The 18,453-nt window shown below is 37.3% G+C and overlaps 4 protein-coding genes across 4 annotated transcripts; 1 reads left to right on the top strand and 3 right to left on the bottom strand.

Moving 5' to 3' along the window:
- Window positions 1-8,966: 8,966 nt before the first annotated feature.
- On the bottom strand, window positions 8,967-10,205 carry CCOS01_07315 (FAD dependent oxidoreductase; the record flags this gene model as incomplete). The annotated part of the gene is made up of 1 exon (XM_060455481.1): window positions 8,967-10,205. The coding sequence occupies one exon, from the start codon at window positions 10,203-10,205 to the stop codon at window positions 8,967-8,969; it is 1,239 nt and encodes a 412-aa protein (XP_060313373.1).
- A 1,234-nt stretch (window positions 10,206-11,439) lies between these two features.
- Window positions 11,440-12,482, bottom strand: CCOS01_07314 (uncharacterized protein; the record flags this gene model as incomplete). The annotated part of the gene is made up of 4 exons (XM_060455480.1): window positions 11,440-11,819; window positions 11,865-12,075; window positions 12,157-12,276; window positions 12,348-12,482. The coding sequence occupies 4 exons, from the start codon at window positions 12,480-12,482 to the stop codon at window positions 11,440-11,442; spliced, it is 846 nt and encodes a 281-aa protein (XP_060313372.1).
- Window positions 12,483-13,782: 1,300 nt separating this feature from the next.
- On the top strand, window positions 13,783-16,102 carry CCOS01_07313 (uncharacterized protein; the record flags this gene model as incomplete). Its single annotated transcript, XM_060455479.1, has 2 exons — window positions 13,783-15,119; window positions 15,205-16,102. 2 exons carry the CDS (start codon window positions 13,783-13,785, stop codon window positions 16,100-16,102), a joined length of 2,235 nt encoding a protein of 744 aa, XP_060313371.1.
- Window positions 16,103-16,203: 101 nt separating this feature from the next.
- Window positions 16,204-17,763, bottom strand: CCOS01_07312 (uncharacterized protein; the record flags this gene model as incomplete). Its single annotated transcript, XM_060455478.1, has 1 exon — window positions 16,204-17,763. One exon carries the CDS (start codon window positions 17,761-17,763, stop codon window positions 16,204-16,206), a length of 1,560 nt encoding a protein of 519 aa, XP_060313370.1.
- Between the last annotated feature and the right edge of the window lie 690 nt (window positions 17,764-18,453).

The following is an 18,453-nucleotide window of genomic DNA, read 5'->3' as shown; positions in this document are numbered from 1 at the left end:
AGAATTAAAAAGATCGAATAAAGTAGTACTTATTATAATTTACTTTTTATTAACTTCTTAAAACTTATAGCCCTAAGTTTTTTAAAAATAAGCTTTTTTAAGAATAAAAAAAGAATATTATTAAGGCCGGACGTTATAATAAGTAGTTTTAGTAATTTAATACATATTATTAATAACTAAAGTATTAAATATAATAAGTAAGTAGATTATATTATTAAAAAAAGAAAAGAGATTAAATAAAAAAGGATAATTACGATTAAAAAGCTATTATTTAAAATAAAAAATAAAAAAGAATAGAGGGATCGGGAGAAGGCTTTTATATACTCCCCCTTAGATTTAGGGTATTAAAAAGGAAAGTATTATAAGCCTCTTAACTAATTAATACTAAATTATAACTACTATATAAAAAGAGAAAAGAGTAAATTACGGATCGGGGCCTTCTTATTATTTATAATTTAGTACTTTTTTTTTTAATTAACGGAGGCTACTTCGTAATTAATATAAAAAAGTAGCTTTTTATTTAGCTACTTAACTTTTTTTTTTTCTCTCTTTAATTATTACTACTATTATTAAGTAGCCGTTTTTAACCTAAATATTTTTTAACCTTCCCTTATATTTTTAAACTTAAAATACTACTTTTTTATAACTATTACTAATTAAACCTTTTTTAACTTTTACTTCTTAATTTATTATATAAATACTAACCTAGCTATTTATAATAACCTCTTTATTTCTTATTTCTTTTTCTAAGCTAAATAATAAAAAGGACGTAGCGCGAATTTAGGGTCTAATTATAATAAAGGGCTTTAAAAATAATACTAAATACTAACTAAGAAAATAGGATCTAAATAAATATATTACTTTTAATAAGACTAACCCTAGAACTATTATAGATACTAAAAACTCTTAGTTCGTTAATTTTAATACGAATTATTAATATAAAGCGTATACTAACTATTACCTAAGCTTAGTACTTAAATAAACTAGTTTTTTTTAAATAATCCTAACCCTTCTTAAATTTAACTATTCTAATTAACTTAGTATAAAAAACGCACTTTTTTTTTTTAATTAGCGCCCCGAGGTTTTTAAAAGTTTAAAAAATTAAAAAACTTAAATAAGTTAGAACTATTATAAAATAATAAAAGTCCTAACTAATTATTATAACTTTTAAAAACGCTTATTATATAAAAATTAGATTTAAAAATATAAGATCGGATTTATAATAGAGATTATAATACGAGACCTCGCTTTAATACGTAATATAGTTATAATTAAAGAGGAATAAGAGAGTACTTTCGAACTAAATAAGACCCCTATTTTAAACCCTTAAATTTAAAAAACTATATAAAAAATTAGGACTTTAGTATATTTAATATTTTTTTCTTTTATACTAACGATTTAGGCTATTTTATAAGGATAATTATTAATTAATAAAATAGTATAGTTTATTAATATAATCTAAAATAAGCTCTTAAGTATTTAGAGAGGATATTTATTAATAATATTTAAATACTAAAAGCCTTTTATAATCGGATTAATATACCTTTTTATATTTAATAACTAATTAATATAAGTACTTACGTAATCCCTATAATATAATAACTAAGTAAATAGGAATATAGTTTATACGTACTTAAATAGTTTCGTAACGTAGTCCGATATAACTAGCTTAACCCGATTTATAACCCGTATTAAATAATTTATAAATACTTTAAACTATTTAATAATAAGCTCCGCGCAGTTTAAATTTAATAAATTAGTTATAAGTTTTAATATAATAGTAATTACTTTTTTAATACGATAAAACCTTCCCTAAGTAGGTCTTTTAAAAAAGTAATATACGATTAGGACTTTAAAAATAAGCCTTATACTAACTTAAATAACTTTAACTACGTTATAATTAACGCCCCTAAAATACTAACTCCCTAAAAGTCTAGTTTTTATTTACTTAGCTTTAAATTTATTAACTAGGATCTAAAAATTTATAACCCCCGTAATTATAGCTATTATATTTTAATTAATTTTACGTATTTTAAAAAGTAAAAAAGAATAATTAAAAGCCTTAAATAAGGGCTTATTACCCTTAAAAAGTCGCCCTTATTATCTTAATTTTTAAAAATACTAAAAAATACTTAGGGATTTTTAATAAGTAGTAACCCTAATTAGACTTTATAAGTAATTAAACTAATAAAAGTTATTAACTAGTATTTAAATATTATTATTAATAATTAACTTATATACTTAATTAATACCCTTAAAACTTATTAAGTTACGTAATCCTTATTAAATATATTACTATTTAAATTATTATTATACCTTAGCCCGGCTCTTAATAAAACTAGTTTAAGTAATTAAAAAAGTAATTTTTTAAATATTTTAATTAGGAATAAGAATAGCTTTATTATAAAAACTCTAATTAAAATACTAAGGGTTTAGTTAAAATAAGAGGCTATTAAACGCACGCTCTCTAAGTATAATCGGGCTATATAAAAGAATAATAAACACTAATATTAAAAACTAACTAAGTTTTATTAAAACTTTTTATAATATTATAATATATATAAAAATAAAGCTAATATTAATAAAAATATAAGGGAATAATAAGTTAATTAATATAATAACCCGATTATAAAAGCTATATATATAACTCTAGCCTATACTTTTTAAATATTATTATTAATAAAGAAAGTTAAAAAGAACTAAGATAATAAAAGTTAGGATTAAGAGATTATTAAAGAGGAATAAGATAAGAACTAAGTAAAACTAATAAAAAAAGTAAAAAAAGTAGAAAAAGTAGTTATAAAAAAGAAGGGTAAGTAGAGGGCTTAATATAATTAACTATATATAATAATTAAGACTAATTTAAAATAATTTTTTTTTATAAAGGATTAGAGAAAAAGAAATTAGGAAATAATTAAAATAGGGTAGGGCAATTAGTCTTAGTAATTCTTTTTTAAAGCTAATTAAGTATAAGTATTTACGAGAGGGCTAATTAGAATAAGATATAAGGGGAAGGGCCCCGATTAAAAATAGCGAATTTAATAACGTAGATTTTTATTTTAATTATATATATACTTTTTAAAATCGAACTAGAGCCTTTTTAATAATTAATTTTTAAATATAATAATATAAAACGATTAAGAAGTCTACTTTTTTAATTTAGTTAATATTATCCTCTTCTTTTTAGTTATAATTCCGTTAATTAAGGCCGTATTAACCTAATTAAAAGAGGTATTTTATATTACTTTTATAAGTATTAGTAGTTTTTTTAAAGTACTATACTACGAAAGTCTTTTATACCCTATACGTTTTTAATATTATAATTATTATTCAGCGTATTAATTTTTATTAAATTAGGTTATTAAAAAAAAATATTATATATCCTTAAAATAATTATTATATTACTTTGTTATTTATAAAGCTAATATTTCTAACTAAAAATAATAATTACGTACTTAGTATATTATTATAATAGAGCGTAAGATATCTTATTATATAAAAATATTAAATATAATAATTAATTACTTTAATATAAGTTATGTTTAGGTTAGTTAAGAACCGTAATAATTATAAGTAAATAAAAGCGACGTCCGGTTTAATTATTATAGTTATATAAAATATATTTTTAATTTTTTCTTAGTAGCTCTTTATTTTGTTTTTTATTACTTACTCCTCGTTTAGTTAAAACTCGTTTTAAAAAAAAGAGGTAGCTAGATTTAATAAATTTATAAAGTTAAAGCGCTTAATAACTTACTTAATATATATATTATAAATAAAATAAATTTTACGAGTAGTACGGTTTTATAAAATCCGTATTCTAAAAAAGTAATTAATTAGTCTATTTTTTTAAAGTTAATATATTCTTTTATATTATTAATAATCCCCTAAGCCGCCTTTTAGTTATTTTAATAATATAAAATAATAAAGTTATTAATATAGAATATTAATATTACCTTCTTATTTATAGTTTAGTAAATATAGATCTCCTTATAACTATATATTATATTTATATTATAAAGTATAGAAATAAAAGTTTAGAACTAGAGAATTAGTAAGTTTTAAAGGTTATATAGAGCGCGTTAAAGCTTATTTATTTTATTAATAACTTTATATCCCTCTAAGAGTTTAATAATTACTAATTTCTCGCTCTTAAGGGGCGCGTTAAAAAATACGTTAATAATATTATACTAGTTTATTTTAAAATCGAATTAAGTAGTTATTATTATTATAAGTTTAAAAGCTTTTATAATAAGTATCGAAATATACGTATTTTATAAGAGGTTAAGTAGTTATATATTCCCCCTTATATATATACGTACTTTTACTTCGCAAACCTCGTTATTAATATCGTATTTATAAATATATACTTATTTTAATAAAAATAAGATCCCTTATTTAAGATTATAATTAACTTCTTCTTATATATTAATATCCCTTAGCTTTTTTATTTTTATATTTATAATATCCCTAAGTAGCTTTTATAATTATTATAAGAAATATTTAATATTACTAAACTTTTTTAATAAGCTCTAAAAGTTAATTTTAATAAGTCGTAGTTTTTAAACTCTTTTAGAGCGCTCTAAATAAGTTTTATAAACTACTTTTTTTATTACTTAATAAAGTATTATATATCCTATATTACTTTTTTTTTATAACTTTTTATTAATTAAGTATAAAAATAAAAAAAAAGTAGTTTTAGTAGCGGTTATAATAATTACTATTTTCTATATTTAAATATAAGAGCGTTATAAAAATATTATTATCGAAGTATTATAAAGGTCTGCGGGCCCGGTTTAAATATTTAGGACTTAATAAAGCTTTATTTAGTACTTAATAAGGTAGTTTTTATAAGTTCTATTCTTATATAATAATAGAGGTTTATTATAAAAGTTCTTTATTAACGTTAATTTTAGTATTAAGAATTATTTTTTTATAATTAGGACCTCGTTTATTATATATTTTAGCGTTTTATTAAGAGCTATTAAGAATTAAAAGCTTAAGAACTTTTATAATATATATAAACGTTTATAAAAAGAATTATAAATTATATAAAGCCGTTTATAACTTAGTTATTATAACCCCTTTTTTACCCCTACCCCTAAGCTCGTATAAGGGGGTTATTTTAGGGGTTAATAATAATAATAAAATTATATTAGCCTCTTTAGCCTTATTAACTATATTTTAAAATACGTCTATTAGTTACTTAGTATTTTAAATAGTTAAGAATTTAATAATAATACTATCCTCGATTATAAAGTTATTTTAAATACTAGTATTTCTAAAGTCTAGATCTATTTTTTTAAGTACTTAAACTAACTTATTATTAATATTAAAAAGTTCTTATATTTTTTAAATTACTAAATTTACTAACTTATTTATAATAGCTTACTCCTCGTATATAGGATTATAAAAAACTTTTTTATTAAACTTAATATTTTTTATAATAAATACTTATTTAAGCGTAGGTACTTAGACCCTATATAAGTTATATATTTTTAATATATATTTAACTAAGTATTTTATATATTTATAAAAAAGCACTTTAAACTCCTTCTATTATATACCCCTTTTATAATCCTTATAAAAAGGGTATACTTAGTAACTATATATATAAAAATTACTAAAATACGAGGTTATTAATTTAGAATCCCGTACTTAGTAACCTGTTTATTACTAACGTTAATATTACTTTTATTAGTTAATTTTTATTATAATAAGCAAATATCCTTTATTAACCTCTTATAAAATAATATTATAAATAAAAATTATTACTAATACTATTTTATTTTATAAATTTATAAAGAGGTTTGTAAAAAAGCGTATTTTATAAGCTTTAGTAATTATAAGTTAACTTACTCTTTTTATATTATTTATAAGTTCTTTTATATATAGAAATAAAAGTTCTATTTCGATTCCTAGCTCGCTATATTACGTTTTATATACGTATTTAACGTTTATAATTAAAAAAGCGGTTTTATTATTATTTTTAAAAAAGTAAATTAGAATCCCTTTTTAATAACGAATTACTACCTCGAGGCTTTATAATATAAAAAGTACTTTTTTTTCTATTTTAGTCCTTAAAAAGAACCCCCTAAGCTACTTATTATTTTCGTTAAAAGCTATAAATATATATTATTATTTATTAAAAAATAGTTTAAAATAGAAAAGATCTTAGTATATATAGTACTATAGTTATAAAGCTCTTTTTAAAGGAGGTCTTTTTAAAACTACTATTTTAGTATTAGATAATATATATACTTTATACTTAATTTATAATAAAAGTTTAATACGTATACTTTAAGTTTTATATAATAATTAATAAAAAGTATTAGGTTTAAAATAACTTATTTTAAAGTATTAAAAGAGCGCGCTATTAAACCTTTTATAAGTACGTTAATATAAGTAACGGAATTTTTTATAATTAATTAATAATATAATACTAACTAGGCTTTATAAAATATACTTAAGGTTTATAAAAAAAAAATAGGATTAAAAGAGCTTATATTTGAAAAAAACTAGATTATTTTTTTAAATAAGCTACTTTTTAATAGTACTCTTATAAAGCGTTTTTTATTATAAAATATAATCTAGATTATAGTATTAGAGTATATTTCTATTTAGTAAAGTCTCTAAAACTATATTAATATAAAATCCCTTAATATAAGTAACGTTTTAGAGCTTTAAATTATAAGTTCTCTTTTTTTTAAGTCTATTTAAAACGTTTTTTATAATACGAATACTACGTATAATAATAAGTAATATAATAATTCTTAATTTAATATAATCTTTATTACTTAATAATATATAATTTTTAAGTTTAAATAAGCTCTTATTATTAACTAAATATATTATTTTATAGCTATTTATTATTATATTTTAAAAAAGAGGATAAGTACTACTTATAAGGGTATTAAAAATTACGTTTATTTTTAAGTCCTAACTCTTTATAAGTATAGTAACTACGTAGCCCTCGTCTTAGTTTATTAATAAGCTCGCTATAAGTTAGTTAGAAGATCTTTTTAAAAACCTAGGTTTTTTAGGGGTTCTATTGTTTTTTAGCTAATTAGCTTTCTTAAGCTTATTATAAAATAATTTCTATTTACTTAATTTAATAATAATAAGGACTTCTTTTATATAGCTCTTTAATATTTATATTAATAACTTATTAATATTTCGGCTTATAAATACTTATTTTAATTTTTAATATACTAAAAATTATTATAAATATATATAATTATAAAAGTATATAATGTTATTTTTATTATTTATATTATTAACTAAGTTAGAGCGTTTAATAAAAATAAAATAAGCCCTTTTTTAATTTAAAAACTATTTAGTATATACGTCCTAAGTTACTAAGCTAAATATATACGTAATTTCCTCGAGGGTCTTAGTATACGTTCTAAAGGCTATTAATTTATTTAAAGTCTTATATATACGTTAGCCCTATATAAAATTAAGTTTAAACTTAATTATAATTAAAAAGTTAAATATAGCGATCTTTTTATTAATTTTTAAAATATTATACGTTTTAATTTAAAAATAAATAAATTATTACTTTTTATACTAATATTAAAAGTTAATTCCGGTCCTCGTTTTATTAAAAGCTTATTAGTATTCCTCTCGAACTATATTCTTAATTACTATTTTAAAAAGCTAAAGTTCTTATTTTAATTATTTAATAATTCGTTATATACTAAACTTAAAACCGTCCTTAATAGCTTTTTAAAATACGTATTTATAAAAAATAACGTTAATTAATTTTACTAATTACTAAGTAAAAAGTTTAATATATATATTAGTAATATTACGTTCTTAAGCCTTAAATTATTTATATTTAGCGTCGATTTTTTATTATTTTTAAATATTTTTAAGTATATAAATCTTTTTTATAGGTATAATATAAAAATAGATTTATTTATATAAAGTAAATAATATAGCTAGCTTTATAAAAAGAAACCTAGCTTAGTTTTATAAGTTATTTATACTTAAAAAAGTTAAAGGGGTTATACTAGGAGTTATATTTAAAAACTACTAATAAAGGATTTTTTAGTTTCTTTAGTCGTTTTTAAACGCTTTATAATATACTTAATAAGTTTATAATTCTTTTTTATTATAAATTATAACTAATTATCTAAATTTAAAAAATAAAATAAGTATTATAAATAAGTTAAAGAGTATATTAAAATTTAGAGTATTTAAGTCGACGTATTTTTAAACCCTAACGCCCTTATTTATAATATAAAGTACGTTAAACTATTTAATTTAACTATCGTAATTAATTAATTTAGCTTAGGTTAAAATAAATATAAGTACGTTAATTATATTAAAAAAATTATAAAAATCGTATTAATAAGTACGTTATTATAATATAAAGTCTTAATTAAGAGTTAGGTTTATAATTATTACGAGTTATAGTACGTAGTAATAAGTATACGGAGTATAATAAAAATAGCTTAATATATTAAAATAGAAATAAATAAAAAAAAAAGGTCTATATATACGATATTTAAGATAGATACATAATTTAGTACGTGACGGGCACTTTGTGAGATGCGGTTACTATCCCTGTTACGTGACACTCCTTGTATGGGCTAGAGAGAACTCATCGCCTGGGCACATTCACTTATAAACATCTGATAAAAGCTTACTCTCAGGACATACCCCATGGTCATGACGCGCTCAACTCGCCGACAAAGACAGCCTGGGCTCTCTCACTCGTTTCTTCTATGATCATAACCACGTGTTATTCGTAGTCTGACGTTCGGAAAATGTGGCGGTCATGTCGATTATGTAGCGCTGACGTCAACATCTTTGCGTCTTCAGATGGGTCTAACACGGATTGAGACCGCTCTGAAGGGATGATCTAGATCCGTGAAGAACACTGATAAATGAAAATCATTGAGACTTTGAATAAAGAATTCTCATCACAGATTGAAATAAGTATTTGTTTCTTCAATCGAAGGCTACTGTATATCCTTCAGGTCCACTACCTCACCCGCACGCCAGCTCACATTCTGACCAGCATCACTGCCTTCCTTCCACTTCCACCGAACGATATCTTGCTTTCCTTTCTCTACCAAGTCCTTGATCCATTGTCCAACCACCGGAAGCATCTTGAAGCCGTGGCCCGAGTCGCCTGTCGCCAGATACAGGCCTTTCTTCCCAGGCACAGCATCGATGACATAATCCGAGTCCGCCGTATCGGCACACCAGCAGATGTGCTGGTTGACAAAAGGCCTATCAGCCAGGCCCGGAAGGGTCTCCTGGAGCAGCTTTCGAATTCGACGCACGTCAGCCTCGGGCACGAAGTCGTTCTTCTCGGGAGGCGTGGACAGGCCTGTCGTCGTCGAGTAATTGGTGTAGCCTCCACCACTTGGGGAGAGCTTGAGGATGCCCGTGCCGGGTTCTGGCTCAAAGAAGAAACCCAAGTCCCGAGCGTATGTGACCGGTATTCCCTTCAAGCGCGCTGCTTCCTCCGGCTGGAGTTGTATGTGCAAGACACTCCATGCCTTTGCCGTGACTTGACGGCCGACGGACGGGAGCACGTCTCCGAGCGAAGCCCCGACCGTAAGAATCGTTGTCGCTGCCTTGAAGTCTTTGCCGGAAGTCGTGCGGGCGCCTATGCATTTGTCCCCGTCATACGTGAGGCTCGCAACATTCTCCCCAGTGTGGATTTCGACTCCCTGGGCTTTGACGTATTTATAGACTGCCTTGAGCGCATTCGCGGCATGCGCATAACCCGCGAACTGATTAAAATACCCTTCCCATCCTTCCATGGGCCCGTCCAGTGCCGGCGCAGCTTTGGCGATATCTTCTCTGTTCTTGATCGGGTTGATCCTACCAGCCCAAGCTGGATGCACTCGAATACTCTCAAGAGATTTAGCTAGGGTCTTTTTCGTCTTTTCCGGCGCTGCTGCTGAGTTGGCTAAGAGGTACCCCGTCTGGTGGTAGTGCGGCGCGAATAGTTCGTTGTCGGCCCATTCCGACATGGCCTGCAAGGCCAGCTCAGTATAGAAGGGGTCTTCATATTCTGCGCGGACAATTTTGTTGACGTCGTTGCCCGCCGAGAGAGACGAGGGAACGGATGTTCCTTTCTCGAGAATCGTGATGGACTTGTACCCGGCACGGGTGAAGTGATACGCTGCTGACAGGCCAAAGGTGCCAGCGCCAACGATCAATATTGAGTCTTGCAGGTCAGGCATCTTGGCTTTTACCCTTTTCGGTTTATTGCGAACAAAAGTTCACAGTCAGAGGACTATGGCGAAATGATGTCGATTTTGAGTTCTGGGAGCCAAGTCGTATTCAGCTCCGACGTCGGATCGAGGGCCGCTCTCCCTGCTCGGAGTCAGGCCCCCCACGGCAAAGGTGTCCGAGATAAGAAGCCCACGGCGGGGAAGTGGAAACGGCGACCCCAGTCCGATGCCACATTGTCGGCGCGCTCACACCGAAGCCGAACCAAATTCTCTTCTATGCCTATCGTCGCCTATCTTCACCCACATATGGTGTATGTATCTGCGGGGTAAAGAGACTGAGTCAGGCTTCCTCCGCTGAGGCTCACGAGTTCCGCCCCTATTTGTTATGGTCTCTCATCTAGGGTTTCGAGGCCTTATCTGCAGCTCAATACTGAACATGCCGTCAACATGCTGCAGCCCCGTTGAGGGAGTCACCACTTTCTCATCCCATTTAGAGAATACTAAAGTCCCTTTTTGTCGTGTCGTAGTAGAAGAAATATTCAGACCATGGCCGACTCCAATGGCCCGCCGCGTCGGCGGAGAAGCGGGGACTATCGGGCCAGAAGCGGATGCCGTACATGCAGAGGTATGTAAAATTACTAGTACCTATAGTCAGAAATGACCAGCCAGCTAAAAGTGAATGCATCATAGGACGTCGTGTAAAATGTCCCGGTCCGTCCCCATGTTTCTACCTAGAGCTACACTGGAAGTGAAATTTTGAATGAATCTATAGAACAACGTCCAATGTGCGATCATTGTCGGCGCTTGGGACTAGTCTGTCGACATAGGCCCAAACTAACTTGGCTAGCAGTCTCTGAGTATGAACAGCAGCAGCGAGGTTTCTCTAAGAGACGTCCACAGCCATTAAGTCATGACGAAGACACTGAAGAGTGGATGTTTCTCAACAGCCATATTCATGATTCAGGGTACATGAATTGGATGAGAAAATTGGAAAAGGCACGGACGTTTTCTGATGCAATCCAGCATCCGACAGGATACATCAAAAGTCCCAAACAGGGTGACGCGAGGATGCCCCCCTAGCTTCATTTGCACAACAGCCTAGAGAGACTCCCGCTTTCAAGATACTCGGAAGAATCATTGCCAATCCGAAGATGAACCACTGAGTCAAGGTAGCTTCGCCAAACTGGCTGACGACAATTCCTGCCTTGCGACCAGCCGTACGCCTTTTGGGGTAGCCCTTGTCCTATTTTGGTATTCTCGCACTGCTATTAAATCTTCTTGGTACACAGGTTCTTGATACACCAAGTTGAACAAGATGATCTGTTAAACCAAAAGAGTCCCAACCGTCCCTCTCTGTCTGGTCTCGGAGCCACACCAGACCTACCATGCCAGCACCATTCGCTCCCACTCCGTCCTTCCCAACAAGTCGCCGCGGCACCACACATATCCAGTCCTCAGCCATGATAACGTTATAGTCACTTCGTTCCCCATAATTTGTTGCAATTTCTCTTGCTGCGGATACTAGTCTTTCAAGACTGTGGCAGGCCTGCTCATGGGTCGCTGCCTGGGGTAATCGCAATACGAAATGTAGGTTGGGAACCCCAGCAATGGTCGAATTGATTTCTGCGTTAGGAACTTTTTTAGCGGCCGCTTCTACCTGAGATTCAAGTCTCTTACCATTTTCAGACGTCGCCTTCTGAGGATACAGTGAGAAGTGAGTCGGCTGAGGAAAAATCTGCACATGCTTATGACCCTGAGATGATCCGGCGTCGACGCCGCAATTATAGATCATCAGTTGGGGCCCCAGAGTTGGCTTGAGTGCAATCATCACGGCACGTGCAGCCTCAACGTCAACGAAGTTGAGGTCTTGCGTCTGAGGCTCAAAAAGTCGGGTATATAGTACGAATGCCGGCCGATACATACAGCACAGATTAAGCTTCAGTGCATGATGAGACCCTACTTGCGCAACAACGAAGTCGGGATCTGGGGTCAGAAACGGCCCCTTGTCTGCCGTACGCTTGGGATCATCTCGCTCCAGATACGGCTTTCTTTTCAAAGCTGGACTAATGCGGAACTCGAACTGGTGAGGTCTGGTCAGAAATTTCTTCGGATACCGATTGCCTTTGGAAAGAGATTAAGGCTTTCTCGCACCTCGAAGCCGTTGTGGGAGACAATGTCGCTTTTAGATTCGCTGTAGAATAGCTTCCCTTTGGAAACCAAGTCGTCAAACATAAGTAGAGACTTCGAACCCAGGTCTTCTGGCAACGTGATTTTTGCCGTTGCCATGTTGACAGCCCAGCAACAGCAGAAGAGGTTCAACTGTATTTCCTGAGGTGTCTCGCCCTTGTTTTTTGGTGAGCTCCGGGTGGTGAGTTGGATGAGCGGTCTGAAAGCAAGACATTCTCCCTTCGCTCGGCTCGCGTGGGTGTTATCGGGATGTTAGTGTCCACGCTGTATCTTTGTAGGCCGCGCTATCAGAGGACTCTCCGATTAGCAAGGCGTGCACTCAGCATTAACTCACTCACCGTAACCTTCCTACCAAAGTAGTCTATTCAGCCAGAAATGCCCGATTATGATCCGATTGAACAGAGTATCATACAAACGATGCAAATTGCTAGTTTCTATATGTTAAAAGGTGCTTCCACTCCAGGTAAAGTTTTGCTGGTTGGAATCTATGGGGTTCGTATAATAGGAATCACTGAAGATCCCATCATTTTAGGCGGCTTGGCTTAGCGGAAGACGTGCTGGAAAGTTACGGTCATGTTCCGTGCACGAATTGTGAGACTGGTGAGCTGCGAACGCTGAGTGGATCGAAAGATTTGCGGCTTAGGGAGTTCCAGTTTATCTTAGGGGCTTTTGGTTTTGTGTATCTTTTGAGATTGAATTCGAGGTAGAGAACCCATGTTCTGAAGAGGAAACCTTGGGCTCTATTTCCAATCATTGTGAGAATTCTGTTGCTAACCTCCGGCCAGAGGTTGTAGGCATACCCACACATGTTGGAGAAGAGTGGCAATAAGCTTCATTTACCTGTGCAACTCTCTACCAACTTCCGGGATTTCTAATGGCCGAAGTGAGACGTATGGTCGAATCCAATATCACGCTGGATTGATGTGTACTGCACAGTTTCTCGGGCAGTTCTAAGCGTCAAGAAATGTTCGCCATGGTGATGTCGCGCATGCATGCCAGGTCCTGGGTGCATGAGAAAGTCGGAGGGCCGCAATTTCGAAATTTCAGAGCCTCTGAATGGTGGCAACTCCCCTGCGTTTACACGTCAATCATGGTCTTCCCCCATTAACCCTGCAAGAAATCACTGCCTAGTGGTCGTACGTTGGGGCTCGGCTGCGTTGCTCAGTGGATATAAATAAGCACGCAGCCTCACTCTGAGTCCCTCACTGGAGATCTCCACAGGGCTGGATGACGGAGCCATAGTGAATCTGATCCTGCAGAACATATTTCGTTTGTGTGGCGGCAAGAGTAATCTTAAATCACGACATCGAAGTGAAGATTCGGTGTGAAAGGAATTGTTGGCGATGAGACTGAGCGTAATTTCGCATACCGACTTGCGATCTGTATTTCAGAGCCGACGATGTATCAGCCACTGGATCGCGACACGGCAGACCACTCACCACTCAACTCCAACAAGAGCCAACAGCCCAGTCAAATTCGCCCTGTTGTACCAGACCACGGCGTCGCAAGCCTCAAGCCGAAGAAGACGTTCAAGCGGCCCACCAAACGCCTAAGTCTCTTTCTAAAATTCAGTCTCGTCATCTCGTTGCTCTTCCTCGCGGGTGCCGTCGCCTTTATCTCATGGCTATGGTGGGCACCCCACCAAGACGTCCGCTGGCGGAAATGGGTCCTCGCCCCGAACCGGCTCCAACTGAGCATAACTCTATCCGCCGTCGTCATCCGAACTGCGATAGGCATACTGGCCACCGCGGCCACGGCCATGATTGCGTCGGCCGCGGTCGAGCGGAGGGGCGTATACCTCCAAGACATCGCCCAAGTATCGGTCGCGCGCTTCTCCAGCGATGGACCCCTCTCGCTCAGTCTTCTCGCGCTCACGAGCTCATCGCTGCAGCCACTAGTCCGCCTGGTTCTGGCGCTCTTGGCTATCACGACGATTGCTGCGCAATTTACATCCACTCTCCTTGTAGCAGACCTCGAGCAGCGCCGGGTTGTCGCTTTTGCTGATTCGATATCCAATGCGTATACCTTTATCCCGGGGAACCACTCGAGCGGCAAGCCGCCTGAAGCTGTCTCCGGGTATGCGCACAACTACTGGATCCAACGACCGCGACTTACGGAAACGTTCGCAGAGTACACGGGTACGGCAGCAGAAGGAGAAGGACTAGACGATACCGGACCAACAGTCAGGGCCTTCCTCCCTGTAGCATCGCAGCAGGAGCGCGAGTCGCTCCTCGAGTTCCAAGGCATGGCCAGAGTCCTAGACACGCGGTTCATCTGCATGAGGCCGCAGCTCAGCAACGTTCGCCCGTGCAACGGCACAGACGGCGTCGACATTTGCGGATCGATACGGCTCGATCCCACCGTGGACGCGGCGGCTGCGGCGGGGCTGACGTGGACGGATGAGATGAACTTCAATTTTAGTTGTCCTGTGACGGGGTACATGGGCAATCGATACGACTGGCAGATTTGCGCGTATGAGACGCTGAACTGGACGTCCTTTGACTGGTCACTTCGGAATACCACGAGGATGACGACGATGAGGATTGTGTGGGATGCGGGAAGAATCCAAGGAAATATGAGCTCTGATAGCATGGAGTCGACTGTCAAGGTGCTAAGTTCGACTGGCTCCGGCCCGTGGACGAGGGAGTCTCTGCATATCAGACTTGTTGATTCTAACACCGTTGGCAAAGACCAGTATATCAACTTCAACATGACAATGTGTGCACAGTTCTACAAGTGAGTACCCGAATTTTTTAGAGCTTGAACTGTTCCAACAGATTCTCCTGTGCTGCAGTATCTAAAAACGTGTTCTTCCTAATAGCTACCCGGACTCGATTCAGTATCTCAACGTTTCCGCAACCAGCTCAAGCAACAGGACAGAACCGACCTACGACTGGGATGTAGAGCGAGAGGTCTATGACACGAGCGCGGTCCGCAGGCAACTCGGCGCCGTCAGGGACCCCTCTTCCCTATCCCACGATGACCGCCAAGTCCTGACGATCAGTAAAGACAACTTAGACTCGGCCGTGGCCGACGCTCGCGATGGCTCTGAGTGGCAACAGTATGCCGCCGACCGCAGTCTGGAATGGTTCTTCGACCGCGTCACCTACGCCCGAATGCCCTCCATGCCCATCGCCTTCTGTCATAATTGCGCTCCCAATCTCGACTCCCAGGACGGCACCAGCGATGTGATCTACGAGCGTCTTTTTGGCGATACCATTGACGAGACGGGATCGCCGGCTCGCGCGATGCAGGCTGTTTACTTCACCCTTGCCCGACTTGTCTACTATGACTTTCTCAGCGCCTTTTCTCCCAATACTGCCGTACCTGGGATGGACACTGCGGATGTGGTCACGTTTGAGCTGACTTCGATACCATGGCGATTCAGGGGTTATCTAGCCGTCGTAGGGATAATTCTTGTCTTCCTGGCCTCATTTGCTGCGGCTGCGGTCCTGTTCAGGTCTACGCGATACAGCTTGCCTGAGAATGCGTGGCATACTGTAGCGCAGATCTCCGAAAGCCCCGAGCTGGCAGACTTGCTTCACGACGCGAAGGTTGCTACTGATGGCGATGTTGGACGTTTAGCAAAGGCCTCCAAGTCTCAACGTTTCGTGGTGCGAGATGGTGTCTTCACTCAAGCTTCGGGGGCTGGTCTGGATGTGGAGCTGGAGTCGAATCAGTCCCGCCGTCGACTGACAACGCACGAAGCGGTTTCGTAACACACGATGAGAGGCTCTCAATGGATGGGAGTTCATCACCAGATAGCGTAGGAGTAATAATGTGAAATAACAAAAGAATGAGTTGAGATTTCTGCGTAACTTCACAGAGCCTTTGTCGCCTCTGTGGCAGACTTCTTCTGGCTTTCCTGCCCATCGTCACTCTGGACATCCACCTTCTCCAACGTAGCAACACTATCCCCAGCTTCCCTCAACGACTTCCAATTGAGACCAAAGTCAAGAATATCGGGATACTTGCGGACATACCACAACATCCCGAGGATCGAAGCGATACTCCCAACACTAAACGCAGCCGCCAGCGGGAACCCGATAGGGTACCTCGGCGAGTCAGCCGTCCTCCATGCCCGCAGCGGAATAGTAGCATGCCCAACATACACAAGCGTCACCGCAAGTCCAACAATCACCGACCTCGCCTCAGGCTCCTTGCGCAAGATGATCGCAAGCCACGCGAGCAGCGCGTACCCCCACGCCGCAGTCGCATACGTCAAGAAGTAGAATGTCATAATCGTGCCCCTTCCACCGGGCCAGGCCGCCAGGACAGAGGTAGCCACGAGCTGAAGCAGCGCCGCGCCGACGGCAACCTGCCACCGCCAGTCCTTCCAATCGCTCAGCGCGTTGAGAGATATATTCGCCACGATGGAGATCGCGTAGCCGCCGAGCGGGATCAGGTTAACGGTGTACACCGAGTACAGCGCCGTCGTGCCGTCCGCGGCCTTGAGACCCTTGAGGTAGAGCAAGAAATACGAGTTTGCGCGTTGAGACCAAGCGAACTGCAGGTATGCCGCGAGGAAGAGGTACGTAATAGGCGAGGTAAAGAGTTTTCGCACACGAGACCAGAGGGCCTTGCCCTTGATGACCTCCTGTGTCGTCGTCCCTGACTTCCTCATACGTGAAGCAGCGAGCACACGTTCGTCCGCGGTGAGCCAGAGGGCGCGGGTTGTGGTCGGCGCGTCGGGGATGACGAGGAACCCGTAGAGACCCCAGACAATGGTCATGATACCCGAGACAACAAAGAGCCACTGCCAACCCTCGAGACCGTGCGCGCCGTTGAGGTTCTTGTAGAGCGCGGCCTGGAGGATGCCGAGGAACATGCTCCCCGCCTGGCTGCTCACGCCAAAGATGGCGAGGCGTTTACCGAGTTCGGAGGGGGTGTACCAGTTGAAGATGAGGTTCACGATACCCGGCCACGACGTCGCCTCAAACACGCCCAGGAAGAAGCGCAGGACAAACACGGTTCGGGCGTTCTTGGCGGCAAATGTCGCGAGGGTGATGGCGCCCCAGACGACTTCGCAGAATGGAAGCCAGAGGGACGGGCGGACGCGGGTTTGGATGAGTTGGGAGGGCACGATGAAGAGGGCGTAACCGATGGAGAAGTAGGTTGTGAACTCGACGAGTTCGTTGCCGTAGAGGGAGAGGGCTTCTTGCATGCCTGAGACGTATGCTGCTGTTGTTGCGGACTGGTCCATGTCCTTCATGAGGCCGGCGATGAAGGCCCATGTTAGGAGGAGGATGTCGAGTTTGAGGACTAGGACGTGTTCTGCGTCTTCAAAGTAGGGGTGAATCTTGGCTAGCCATGGGATCGAGGGCTTCGTGAGGTTTGGGCTGGCTTCCGCCGAGGCCGGTTCGGGCTCGGTCTTTGTCATTGTTGGTGATGCCTCGTGGTGTAGCTCGGATGGATGACGTTCAGATCCAGAATGTTTCCTCGGGCAGGCTTTCGATGGCCATGCGGGTGTTTAAGCACTGGCTTTCAGGGTCGTATTTGAACTTGATCATTCAGACATTCGCCATCACCATATGCCAAAACTACTCCCTCGAGCGGACAGATTCCGACAAGACGTCGGGACACACCGACGCTTAAGAAAATCCTTCGATAATACTGGGGCAAAGGGTCAGATGGCAACATCACCATCTTTCATGATGAAATGGGGAAAACGAAGGAACAGAATCGGGAAAAATAACAAAAGATTTGGGACGGATCAGCTGCTTTTTTGGCAGAAATTCAGACGAACCGTTAGCCAAAACTCTGTTTCTCGTTGCCGAGTCGTAGCGTTCCATGGGCTATCCCAGCTCCGGGGAAGCGTCCGCCGGCGGGCAGGGATACAACGTAAAATGTCGCCATTTCGCCGGCTTATGCCGTGACGCGTCGGTCTCCCGCCGAATGGTAAGATGAGAGCCTATCCTGCGTCTACGATTCGACTGTGCACCTCGCGGTGATTGTAAACCGCAAGCACGTTTGTCGGGATGATGCCGATCGAGTGAGACGGGACCTGACGCGATAATACCTAATTGAGTCTCGTCGACATTTGAGAAGGGCTATATACATACATCGACAG

This window comes from Colletotrichum costaricense, assembly GCF_030867565.1.
Source record: "Colletotrichum costaricense strain IMI 309622 chromosome Unknown Scaffold_7.1, whole genome shotgun sequence".
In the NCBI taxonomy this organism is placed as follows: domain Eukaryota; kingdom Fungi; phylum Ascomycota; class Sordariomycetes; order Glomerellales; family Glomerellaceae; genus Colletotrichum; species Colletotrichum costaricense.
Note: the sequence above shows the minus strand (reverse complement) of the source record. Positions and strands in the feature narration are given on the sequence as shown.